A 13,851-nucleotide genomic window follows, 5' to 3' on the forward strand; every position below is an offset into this window, starting at 1 on the left:
ATGCAACTTCCATTTGATTTCTTTATCTGTGGCTTTCTCCTACAGGAACTGAACAGATTTTGACTTGGTTGCAGTAATAATACAGACTTTTTCTTTTTTAAAATTGTTTCCCTTTGAAGGAAGTTTCACAAGTGATTTTTTTTCGCTTTGCGTCAAAAGTTGCTAATGCTAGCAATTTTGGAAGGGAACGAAACAGCAGTTTCTGTGGATAAATAATAGCAACCGTGGAAATCCTTCGCTTCTCGCTATAGGGCGAATGACTCATGTCGGACTTTCACGTTTCAGGTAGTTTTCCCTAATGCACTTTTACAGCGGAGTCATTCCAAGACGCGCACGTTGAGACAGGGGTATTTGTGTATCGGTACAGACCCACCCCCAGAGGCGCCCCCCGCACAGGCGGAGCGGCGCTGCCCCCCCGGCCTGTGGCACCGCCCGGCGGGGCACTGCGCGATGTCGCCGGCAGGTGGCGGTGTGGGGCCGGCGGTGGGCGGCCGCGGCGGGACGTGCCTGCGCCCCGGGCGAGCCCGGCGGGGCGCGCGGGGGGGTCGCTGGCTCCTTCTCCCCTTGGAACCTTGGTGAAGTTCGGTCGGCGGGCCGCGTCCCGCCGCGCTGCGGGGATGAAGTCCCGGCCGGGAGGCCAAAAAAAAAAAAAAAAGTGTCATGTCGACGCAAGGCAGCGCTTACCCCCGCCGGCCTTGAGGGCCCGCAGCCCCCCGGTGCCGGTGCCGCCCAGCTGCAGCCCCTGCGGGCGGCAGGAGCCGCTCTGCCCGCCCCCACCGGCCGGGGCAGCGCAGGGCGGCTGGGGCAGGAGCGGGGGGGTCCGCGCCCCCAGCGGAGGTCTGGGAGGATCCGCGAGGATCCAGGTAGATCCGGCTTTTACCGCTAACCGACAGCCACCAGCAGCAGGACGTCCGCCTCCTCCCTGCCTCCTTCCCTCCCTCCCTCCCTCGCTCCCTCCTCCCCCAGCTCGCTCCCTCCCTCCCCTGCCCCTCCGCGATGCGAGACGGGCCAAGCCGGTGCGCGCCAGGCAGCAGCGATCTCCGCCAGGGGCGGACGGACCGCTTCCGTGCCGCAGGGTGACCGTTAGCCCGGCGGAGGCTCCCCCGGCCGGGACCGGCACCGGGGCCGGGGTCGGGCAGCTGCCCGGCGCCGCGGTGCCTGCCGGCGCGCCCCGCGGGGTGCGGGCGCGGGGGATGCGGAGCCGGCCGCGGCCCACCATGGGGGGCGGCCACTCCCACCGGGCGCCCGTCTTCGACGCGGACGAGGACGGTGAGTGCGGAGCTGTCCACGGTACCGCGCGGCGCCCTCGTGCCGCACCTCGGGGCCGCGCCCGCGTCCCTCGCGCTGCTCGCGGGAGCGAGCGGCAGCGGACCCGCTGCGGGGCGGGTGGGGGTGGGGGAGCCCACCTTGATGTCGCCGCTGTCGCCGATCGCGGGGGTGTTTGCTTTCAGCCGAGCTCGCCCGGAGCCCGGCGCACTCTCGCTCGGGTTTGGAGCACATGGCCGGTAACTTCACTCACGCGCCGGTGGATGGGCACCGTTCTGGAGCTGGGCAGCCGCTGCTTTTGTTCTCATTTATAGACTCTTTGCCCACCTGCCCATTTCAAATGGTGGTATCTCTCTCGGTCGGTATCCTTCCTCCGTCACGCTTACTTTCTGAAACTTTATTAGCCTGTTCTCTTACCCTGAGATTTCCCCCTCTGCCTAGATAGTATGTCATAAAGCATATCTTGTAATGTTTTTGGAAGGCAGTGGAAAAGTTTGCACAAAAGATGGTGGTTTCTGCACTATTTATGCATTTTCATGTCACTTTCATACGTAGACCATATTTAACTGGAATTGTGTGAATGCATTTCAATTACAATCACTACTGGCTTTTGAAGCAAGCTGAACACAGCGCTCTTAGGAAGCAGATACTTGTAAATTATCAGTAGAAATGCTTTTAATGGTACTAATGGGATAGATGTTGTTGCCTATCTGGATGATGGGTGCTTAATTTTGAGTATATTCCTTTCCCAGAAATTCCCAATATATTTTATTCAGTTATTGAGCCTCGATAGACTATCATCACATTGTTTTGGCTTTCTGAGGTTCATAGCAAATAAAAAACATGTATGTTCTTCCCTGTATGCTCAGGACACACGGAGAGTTTAGCACTCTTTTCCTAATAGGGAGAAAACATATTAAATGCATGTAAAGTGCTTAAAATATGAATACACATTTACTTGCATTTAAGACACCATTATCATTCCATATTGCTTAACAAAGCTTGAAGAGATATTTGATGAGGTTTGGTTTGCAAGACTCCATTGTTTGTGTGGAGAATGGGACAGGTTATTTACTATTTGTGTATTGTGGTGCATTAGCTGTGATTTTCTGGAACTGATGCAAAATTTCAGTCGTTTACCATAGATCATGCTATGTAAATGCAAGAGAGAAAGGACTCCCCACACATCTCGCCCAGATAAAATACTGATCATGCTCAATTAATGTTGTAAATCTTGAGGTAACTCATCAAGAAATACCCAAGTGAAAGCACAGTGTTAAACTCGCCTAGACAGCCTAAGGTAAAAAAGTAGCCACGCCTTTGCCTTTGTAAAACTTTTGATTGGGCTCTCTTGAGTTAGCTTTTTCCATGAATTACTTTTTTTCTTTTATGAGACAAAGCTGTGGTCAGTTTTTGAACGAAATAAACAAAGTTCAATAGTAACTTATTGCAGAGGAAACTTCATGCCACTTAGCTCCTTTTCCTTCAGGAAAACATTTCTGTAATGCAGCCATTATTAATACCTAATTTGGAAAAAAAAAAAAGCACATAATGTAATTATGGATTTCTGTTAGATCATTATTTATTCTTTGACTGGGTTTCATTTGGTTTGTTCTGAGGGTTTTTTCCCATTATGAATGTTCCTAGCATCATCTCTTTTTTTTCCCCTCTGAAGATGTCATGCTTAGCACAGCCATCTAGCTCAGAAGAGTCCATTGCTTTTGAAACAATATTTCCTATATTACTTACAAATTATTATTTAGGATGACATTTTCCCAAGTACCTGAATAATATAGGAAAATATCTCCTTCTTTGAAAATGTATTTTACATCGTGTAATCCAAAATCAAGCTCTATTGCATATTTCCACTAGTAGGTAAAAGAGTCAAAGTTCTCCATAATATCAGACTTGATATGATTTTTTTTTTTTTTTTAAAAAAAGGCAAAAGAGAAATTGTAGCAGGAAAAACTAAATTTGTTTCTTGAGATGGTATAATTTTGCTCAAGAATGACAATGCTTATCAATTCAAAGAGAACTGGAATAAAGGAGTTGTATGAATATGTAGGCATAGTAGCTATTTAAGTGTATTGTGCATAATGTCACAGCTGCCTCTTAAAATGAGAAAAACAAGTAGAAAAAAGCATTGTCATTTTATGTTCATACATGTTAATGATGGATGTAGAATAAAACACAAATTTTGGAAGAAGAGGTTTAAAATCATCTATTGTCACTTTGTAAATCATAGAAAAAGCTAGTTACTCACTGTATCATCACTTAACAAAGAAATAAATGGAAATAGTATACGAAGAGTACCCAGGTACTGCCTGACAAGCCTATAGAGTATCTGCTCTAGAACAATTCATGCTTTCTAATGAGAACAGGTGTTGATCCATTGAGTAGATGTAAAAATTGTGAGCTGCATGTAGACTCCCCCCATGTTTAGGATAACTAAAAAATAATCCAGCCAGAAGGCTGGACTGCATGCTGTAAATCTCCAGTTATCGTGGACGGCATAATGCATCATTATCATACGCTGATATTTTTAAAGGCCATAGTGCATACCATTTTTAAACGAGCTATATTTATTCTCTATGTTCTATTTTTGATAGAAGGATCTTCCAGAACTTCACTCAATGAATGGTTAGGAACATCTGTTTTCTTGATTAAGTGATTCTTAACCTTTGCATAAGATTTATGTTTATTTCAACTTTTTTGTTAGCTTAAACAGCTCTCCACCCTCCATCAATACTCCAGCGCACAGACAGATACAAAAATGTCCCCCCTCATTCCTTGACTTGTAAGAAAACCTCTTCTAGTTTTCTCTAATTTCTACTGCTTTTTCATTCCCTGTGTCCCTCATCTGCATGCATTTGAATATGCCTTGGTTACGCACAGATAACCTGAATTATACACAGAATTGCAGGTGAGTTTTCATTGGGACCTTGTCCTGGAAACAGTACCACCTGATCCCTACTGGAAATAACTTTCCTGGTACAGCCTATAACCACGTACGCCCTTTTCATGGACGCATCATGTGGATAGTTCAATCACGTCACCCTGCAATCAATTAGCCCACCAGTGCCTGTTCGGTAATTTCCACTGATAAGCTCCAATCTACAGCAGAACTTTGTGGTGTTCCTATGTACGTGGCCTTGCATTTTGCATGACTGAATTTCAGTCCATTTCTACTATTCATATTCCCAAAGATGATCACCCACTTCTTTCCTTGTGATGCTGATTCTCCATTACTTTACCGATGTTCTGTATTGTCACCACTCTCATCAGCTTCATGCCAGTTATCAAGTCTGCTGAATATTTTGTGTAAATATTCAGCTGGATCTTTTCCAGACTTCATCTCCTTTGCTGTTAAACCCTGTCAGTCTCATAATTCCCATTTCAAAATAACATATTTTCCTGTGTTACTGTTGTGGTTTAACCTCAGCTGGTGACTAAGCCCCACGCAGCCGCTTGCTCACTCCCCCGTGGTGGGATGGGGGAGAGAATCGGAAGAGTAAAAGTGAGAAAACTTGTGGGTTGAGATAAAGACAAGTTAATAGGTAAAGCAAAAGCTGCATGCACAAGCAAAGCAAAACAAGGGATTCATTCACCACTTCCCAGTGGCAGGCAGGTTCAGCCACCCCCAGGAAAGCAGGGCTGCAGCACGGGTCATGGTTACCTGGGAAGACAAATGCCATCACTCCCAATGCCCTCCCTTCTTTGTTCTTCCCCCAGCTTATATATGCAGAGCATGGCATTCCATAGTATGGGATACCCCTTGGGTCAGGTGGGGCCAGCTGTCCTGGCTGTGTCCCCTCCCAACTCCTTGTGCCCTCCAGCCCACTCACTGCTGGGGTGGGGTGAGGAGCAGAAAATGGCTTGACTGTAAGCACTGCTCAGCAATAATGAAGACATCTCTGTACTACCAACACTGTTTTCAGCACATATTCAAAGCACCATACTAGTCACTGTGAAGAAAGTTAACTCTATCGCAGTCAGAACCAGCACATTCTCACCTTGTTCAGCTTTGCTTATACTTTTTTATATATTGCTTCACCAAAATTAAGAAAAATGAAATCTAAGCCAACTCTACCATCTACAAAACACTTTTCCTTGATGAAAAACTTATCTCGTTACCCTTGCCCAACAACTCCCAGTAAATATATACTTTTTTTTTTTTTTTTTAATGCCTATGTTGAAGCACAATGACAGCTAGGAAAATCCAGTGAACAGAGTCTTTTGTTTGCTTCAAGCTTATACTCTGGCTAAAGAAGTTGAATGGAAAAATAGATTTCTTTCTTGATTTTTTTTTTTTTTTAATTGCTGTATAGGTTGGATAGACAACTAGGTCTGGTGTAGCAGCTTCATTACTGCTAATCAAACCTAGGTAGGTGGCATGGAACTGTAACATTTCTTCAGGCACTTACGAAGTCTTTTCAAGCTAGGTACTACACTAATTGTGTAGTCAATTCAGCAGTCAGGTGAAAGGAAAACAGTTTCATTTTGGTTAACATTGCTGAAGTAAAGGAACATTGACTTTCTTTACCTCAAATACTTCCTCTTCTCATAGCAACTATCTTCTCCTGAATGTGTGTATTCAGTGCTAAGATCAGGAGAGAAAAGCAGTATATTTTTCCTCACATTTAACTCTTCAGAAACAACAGTAAGTTCATAAGAATGGTAATAGAAGGGTGAGGGGAATATTCGCTGCTGGTAAATGTTATTTGCAAATTCCCAGTAAGTATCATAAGTAACAAATATGTTAGCAATAGCCTGGTGATTGTAAAGAGTATCTGTCACGTTGGATTTGCTTGACTGTGCTCTGTTAAAACTTCAATGACGTTTATCAGGTGAAAGTGAAATAGTAGAAAAGAGACATATAGAAAAGAGCTTGCTCAGGAGGTATTACTACTACCAAATAGTAATCGCTTATTTGCTTGTATTGTGGTGGAAGATACAGAGGAAAGGTTAAGAAACAGAAGTGTTTGAGGCTAGAAGTTGGTCCTGTGAAGTGATATGGCAGTTGGACTTGCTTATTTGGGGCTTAAAAAGTCAGTTTTGCTGAAGTTACTTTTAGAAACAAGTGCATGGAACTTCTAAAGAGCTTGTTTTTATTTTTGTAGTATGTGATTACATTTAAAGCATTTGTGGTTTTCCAAAGAGCTTCTCACCGAGCATCCTGAAGCTATAGCACTTGAGCACTCCTTTATGGAGGTCAGTGTGACGTGCTGTGCCTCAGTGCTGTACTCTTGTATTAGGGAAATGAGGCAAAGCAATATGCCTTGGCTTATTTCTATATGGGCAGTCTCTGGGTCACTGTAGTGCTTATGTACGTACCTAAGTGCAAGGCAATGCTGAAGTTCCACTGCTTTGCCTGAATCATAAGGCTTTCTTCTGCTCTAGTGTCATAACTACAGAGCTCAATGGAAATGTTACGTACTAGAGAATACAGCATCCATCCTCTGGTGTTAAACTTTAAATTCGAAGTTGTAATTTAAACTTGATTTCTACCTCTCCTCTTTAGAAATCCTTCAGTGAAATGAAGGATTTGAAGTTGTTGGCAAGTTGCAGAAAGCATCGTTCTTAAATGACCAGCCACTGAAAAGACCATCTTGCACTAAAAGCATAAAAAATAGATACAGATCCTAACAAAAAGGCCTGCAATTAATATGGATTCAGGTAGCTAAATTCAGAGCATAACGGCTGAGTTTATATCAAGTGCAGTGGAAGCTGAAGAACTATAAAATTGACACAGGGAAAAATGACACGCAAAGGGTTTCACTTGGAACCAACTTAAAGCGATGGTTAAATATCAAAATGGGGCAGATTTGAAATAGAGCATGCAGTGTCCAGTTGTTGTCAGCGATATGATGGTGCTCATCAGCCTGCTGCCACAAAGCTGGAATGGATAACCTCTGAGGCAGTGATGTAACAACTGCGAAGAACTCAAATCGTGAATATAATAACATACTCTTTTCAAACTGTTTCACAAAACACAGCCCTACAGAACAGTTAAATAAAGGGTTTGGAATCTAAATACCATTTGTTAGTGAAAGTAACAAATATAGGGTGGGATTAATATTTCTGCTGGGTTTTTGATTTGTTCATGTCAATTCTATGGTGTGTTACGTAGCATTTTACTTTTTCCTTCAAAAAGATGAATATTCCAATTTCCTTTTAGAACTGGATTGGGGAAGAATACTGCATTGTGACTTAAAAATGCTCCAAGGCAGTTGTGTATCAAAAAAGGGATATAACATGGCTGTTGAAGGCATTATTTTATGCTGGGTATCAAGGTTTTAGATAAACAAGATCCAGACCAATGGATTTTTATTTTTTTTATGACCATATTGAATTAGATAGTTTTATTTTCCATTTACTGAACTTTAGATGTGAAGTTATTATGTGTAGTGCAAGACATTTCATAAACCCTAATGCTAGTGTATGTACAAACACAGAACAAAATAGTGATCAGTGTCGAGCTTGTGGCTTCGACATGATATGAGACAGTAGGAGAATGTAGACAGAAAGGAGGGCAAAGAAGAACAGTATGGTAATTCTAGGCAGTCACAGAGGTACCGACTACCAAACTGTTGTCAAGAGTTTTTGTGGTCTGTGCCAAAGGAGATTCAGAAGGAATATCATGTCATTGCAACCACCATTACTGCTTAATGTAAGCCTATGTAGAGCTGGTGCTGAATTTTCTGTCGTACTTGTGAATGCTGTATACATCTGTATATGTAAGCTTCCCTGCAACAGGAAAAACTAAAAGATTATTGTCCTGCAAAGATCAAAAACTTGTGCTAGCAACAACAGTTGTTTTCTTAACTAAATCATATTCTGAATTTTCTTGGACTCGGTCACAATTTGGCATGAATAAAAACTACAGGGTGTTCGCAGAAACAGAAGAGGTGAATGTCTTGATTTTTTTTCTCCTTATGTTAAAGTGGTACAAAGCTGGTTTATTCTCTGGGGTTGAGTCTCGAAGACATTAACTATTTTGAAGAATAACACTGTCTTTTATTTGTCTGCATTTGTTCCTGGGGAAACTATCAAAAATGCCTGTTGATATCACATAGTATCTGCAGACAAGCACTGATACCTACACCCAAGATACCTACACCTCCTCAGTACAGGAGGAGGATGAGTGTTAATATGTTACTCAGGACCTAGAACTGACTCTCTTAATACAGTATTTCATGTAACATCCTTTGACTTAATTTTAAACTCTTAGAAATGAACATTGTACTGTAAAAATGATACATCATGTGGATACAGTAAAACATTATGCTATACACTTCAAGTTCTTACTCTGTTTAACGTAGTAGGTGGGCTTTTATTGTATTTCCTTTATGCAAAGGGTTGTGGGTTTTTTCTTTTTTTGGTAGACACTAATACTGTACCTTTATAAAACACGAATTTCTGGAGAAAAGAGGAAAGAACAAAGGCATCTGATGCTTCACTGGTGAGTACTACCAGGCTTTCCCTTTCAGATTCCTAACCTACCAGAATCTGAAAAATATAATGAAAGTGCAGCATGTGACCAGTTTTCAGGTTGTCCTCAGGAATTTTTTAGTGTTAGTTATTGTTCCTTTTAGGCAGTCAGCATTCATCTGAAGTGTCCAGCAAGAAGAGACTTTAAGAGTAGGGGTGTACTTTTGTATCACAGAAGTAAGGACTTTCTTCCTTTTCTTCCCAAATAAGTAATTTTCCACCCCAATAACCAGAAGACTTGTTTACACTGTAATAATTTCTCATCTGATCAGTTTGACCTCATCTTTAGCTTCATTTCCACATTGACTCTTATCAACATGTAGTTTTTCATAAGTAAATGAAAGTCTGAATAGACAGGATAGGATTTTTGAGGCAATTGGACAGTTTTGTTTTTAACCATGGATAATTTGAACTCTGTAAAAATGTTTGTAAAAATCTGATGCCTCCTCTTAAATCACTGCTTCAGTTCTGGAGGCTGTCAATTCTCTGTATTTTCCAATCTGGCATTCTTCATCTCAGGAAACCTGGCAGTATGCAACTAAGGAAAGCTTACTGGAGATGTGGCGCTTAGGGACGTGGTTTAGTGGTGGATTTGACAGTGTTAGATTTTTGGATGGACTCAATGATCCTAAAGGTCTTTTCCAACTTAAATGGCTCTATGAGTCTATCATTCTATGAGTTCAGTTTATTTCACTTGTATTCAGTGCATCAGGGTTCTTTTTTCAGTTTTGCACATCATCAGTTTCTGCTATAACTAATGGAAGATTCTTTCTATGTCTAGTTTTTCTCCTACAGCCTTTTTCTATGATCTCTGTCACAGTCTTGACATGAAAATATCAGATTCTGTAACACTTATTCTTAGAAATGTTGTACTCTATTTTCTGACGTGGTTAAGTGCAATATAGACACATAACTAACTTTCATTCATTCCATAATTAAGAAAAAGGCATTTTCCTTTTAAATTGAAGGAACCCTCATTAGAAAACATTACTAGAGATGGTGTCAGCCTGTTATACAGGCTTTAATGATAAATTTCAGATTCATCAATTATGTTTAGTTATTTCTCAAATTTTATGTTGCCATAAATATTTTCTACATATCATATCATAACATAGAAGTCTGTGTTTTATATTTCATTAATCCTTTTCTGCCTTTTTCTATTTTGAAGATGTTTATTTTGACTGTATTAATCAAATCTACCTACAGGTTTTTTTATCTGACTCAAATTGAAATATGAATTAAATTGGTGTGTTTTAGTTTCCTATTCCTATCTGGCAATATTTTCTTGCCTTTAAGTTTATTTCCACATTCCCTTTATATTTTTTTTTAACATTATTATAATTCCCATTCTTTGAAGTTTGGAAACTTTTAGATACATTCTACAGCTGATGTACTCTTTGGTCCTTTCATTTTTAGCTTGGTTTGATAGTGAATGAAATAGAATACAATGACAAAACCAGTGCTCTATCACCACTATGTGTAAGAAAGACTGTTGTGTTAAGATAAATGTACTATGAGGCAATGTACTGCAATGGACAAAAATTTTTTTCCTTCTTTTTCCTACTTTTGCAGTGATAAGGAAACACCTGCTGTTCCTTATTTAAGATCTAAAAATGCAAACTGAGTTAATCCTTCCAGTAATTACTATTTTATTTTGAGATTGTTCTGCCTCCCTTGCTGAGTGATAACTGTTCTTAGCTACCCTGTTAGAACAGAGATGCAATATAATCACAGAATCACCGTTAGCCTCCTGAGTGTCCTTCACACCTTTCTGAAACTATCCTCTGCTTACCCCTGCATTGTTTTCACATGGTGTGTTATGAAGATTGTTCTTGTGCCTTTGGGGGTTTAGATAAGTCTTTGTCCAAGCTGTAAAGCTTGCAAACTTTTTTTGGGCAATACCACATCTTGGGCACTGAGATCTGCTACACAAAGCTTGAAGTCAAAGAACAAAAGCTAATCAAAAGAACCTTCCTGAGAAGTAGGGAAAAGTCATTATTTGAAGTCCAGCTTCACATTTCACTGTTTTAGCATATGAAAACTACAGAGATTCCTACACAATCTTAAGTGCAGGGTATTGCTGTAAAACAGAGTTAGCCTTCACTGAGATTGGTTTGGATATAAAGGGAGGAACAGGCTAGCCAGAAGTCTTCTGTAGATTCATGAGATTCTTCTCTGTCCGGTGTTGGCATGTGATTTCTTAGCAAGTGTGCCGATTATGCCATGATTTCCCACTCTTCTCCAGGCCAGTGACATATCTTTGAGGTCATTTGCTTGAGTTTTAAGCTAAACTATTCAACTAGACTGTTTTACGGTGCAAATCATAATAGCAGAGAAAAAACTTTAGAAAAAGTAATAAATTTTTAGTGTGAAGTTCTTTCCAAAAATCTCAGTGTTGAAAGACTTTTTTTGCAGGATTCATTGATTTTCTGTTAAACAAAAACTTTAAACGCTAAATGCTGGGAGATTTTGTTAGAAAAGAGTCAGGGAGTAGAGAACTTTTCCTGTTGATCCAAACTTTCAGCAGAGCAATCATGTTCTTTTGGAGTTGGGGATCTCTGCTGATGAAGGGCGGGAGAGAGCAGCTGGAGGATAGCTGCTGGCTGTGTCTGTGGGAGGCAGGACGTGCAAGTGGAGCTTGTCTGGTGGCTGGGCAAATTCTGGCTGTTGCTAGGATAGCATCTTCTCTCTAAATGGCTTTTCACAAGGCTTTTTGGAGAGTGAGGAGAGGTTATGTCTGCTGTTTAGAAAAGATTAAGTGACATGTGGCGGTGAAGAGATACCGTGTTTTCAGTGGTTTCAAGCACTTATGCTGAGTGCTGCCCTGACTTCAGATTTTAATTCTCCTGAGCCAGGAGCCATCTATCTCACAAGTGTCGGAGGGAGCACAGGCACGGATTTTAAATGTGTTAATAGAAAGCAACTCTTTCAGTGGAGTTGCTGTCCCTTACAGAGAAAAAGATTCTGATTATGGCATTCAGTTTTCTCACTGTTTCTAGTGAAATGCAGAGAATTGGAATGCTTCTCTGGGCTACAGATGCTAATGAGTAATTAGAGGCTCAGCTCTCAACCTCCTAACCTTCCTCTGCTAGATAGATCATACACATGTTATGATCCACAGACATATGTGGATCACTGATGTCCTGATGTTTCAAGTGACAGAATACCCTGGATACTGCAAAGAACCTCCTGCAGTGCTACATTCCAATTTGGAAAAGAAAAATACAGCCTAGCAGGAAAGACTGCTGACTACTTCTTCTAGTCTTTGGAGATACAAAGCTGATTTTTAGTCCTTTTTTCACCTGTATTTGTTGACTAAGATAACAAAAAAAAAAAAAAGGCTAGATCTGGTGGTGGGAAATAAACTTTTTTTTTTCTGTTTTGAAAGCTTTGCATTCTGCACTGTGAAAAAACCAAGGCTGTTTCATATGGATAGATAATTTTATACATACCTTACTCTCATAGAAACAAACGCAGTGTATGTGGTAGGGAACTGTAGAACTGAGTCACCAATATTCACTATTTTCATTTAACATCTATAATTAAATTTATTTGATATTGTATTTCTGTGATTATACTGACTGGATATAAACACATTTAATACCACCGAATGTTTCAGGCATTAAGACTAGCAAACCTTCTGCTACGTTGAGCAATTTTACCCTCTGCAGCTCACTACTTGTTTGTGTTTTGCACCTAGTAACTTCTGGTATTAAAATTGGAAGATATGTTCTTTCCTTTCATATTTGTCAACTACTCATGCTGTATATCTAACGTATCTTTTTATTTATTCCTGGTGTGTGGTGGTATAAGGTAAATCTTCATAAGTTAAGTTGTGGCTTAGAGAGTCTCTTACCTGCTGTTAATGCCCACCCCCAGCCATAACCTGGGAACTGTGGCTGGTTTGAAGTCCTCCCCCTCCCCTCGATCACCTCTGTGCCAGCTGACAAGAAAGCCTAGGAATGGAGATGAGTTGGATTTGGTTTGTTTTGTGAGTGTTTGCTTTGCTTGAAATCTTTAATGTTTCACTCCTAAACTTAGCTGTGGGTAAGATAAAGACCCTGTTTTTCTTACTCATATTTACTGCTTTCAGAAATATGTGGTCCTACCAGCTTTGGTGTAATTGCTTGTGGTGTGTACATAAGCATACTTTCATCAGGCTGGAACTACCTTTACTTCATCACCGGAAGGATTTCCCAGAGGCAAGTAGTGCAATAATTGGAGAATAAGTCATCAGTTCCAAGTAAAAAACCTCCTGCAGTGAGGTGGCCATTGTACGTACAGCACTCAACCCATCTCTTTCAGTCCCAGTAGAAAAACTACCAATTCCATCATTAAATATTTATCTGTAAACATTGAGATGAAGAAATTTGCTTTGCACTGAAATTCTGCAAGTTTTTGTATGAATTGCGTATCACTGTGTTTTGGTTTAACCCCAGCCAGTAACTAAGTGCCACGCAGCCACTCGCTCACTCCCCCCTCGCCCAGAGGGATGGGGAGGATAATCAGAAAGGAGTGTAAAACTTGAGGGTTGAGATAAGAACAATTTAATAATTGAAATAAAATAAAACCCCAATAATAACATTTATAATTAAAAGGAGGGAGAAAGGGAGAGGAATGAAATCCAAAGGGAAGGGAGAAAAGAAACCAAGTGATGCACAATAAAACTGCTCACCACCTGCTGACGGATGCCCAGCCAGTCCCCGAGCAGTGATCGGCTGGCCCTGGCCAACTCCCCACGGTTTATATACTGAGCATGACATCCCATGCTATGGAATATCCCTTTGGCCAGTTTGGGTCAGCTGTCATGGCTGTGTCCCTTCCCAGTTTCTTGTGTCCCTCCAGTCCTCTCACTGTCAGGGCCTGAGAAACTAAAAAGTCCTTGACTTAGTACAAACATTAACCAGAAACATCAGTGTGCCATCAGTGTGGTTCTCACACCAAATCCAAAAGGCAGCACTGCACCAGCTACTAAGAAGAAAATTAACTATCCCAGCTAAACCCAGGACAAGTTGTTACTATCAGGGCTTTTTTTTCCTACTCTTTCTACACACCCTGAAGGAAAATAGTCACAAAAAGTGGTGTATGGTGCTT

General features: G+C 41.2%; 1 protein-coding gene across 1 annotated transcript in view; it reads left to right on the plus strand.

Annotated features, from left to right (window-relative positions):
• The first annotated feature begins 995 nt into the window (after window positions 1–995).
• Window positions 996–13,851, plus strand: part of STK32B (serine/threonine kinase 32B) — a 179,067-nt gene continuing 166,211 nt past the window's right edge. Inside the window, exon 1 of the mRNA XM_056326850.1 lies at window positions 996–1,269. Within this exon, the coding sequence (XP_056182825.1) occupies window positions 1,194–1,269 (76 nt within the window). The 5' untranslated portion in view covers window positions 996–1,193. The remainder of the gene's footprint in view (window positions 1,270–13,851) is intronic.

The sequence above is a fragment of the Falco biarmicus genome, chromosome 1, assembly GCF_023638135.1.
Source record: "Falco biarmicus isolate bFalBia1 chromosome 1, bFalBia1.pri, whole genome shotgun sequence".
Classification (NCBI taxonomy): Eukaryota; Metazoa; Chordata; class Aves; order Falconiformes; family Falconidae; genus Falco; species Falco biarmicus.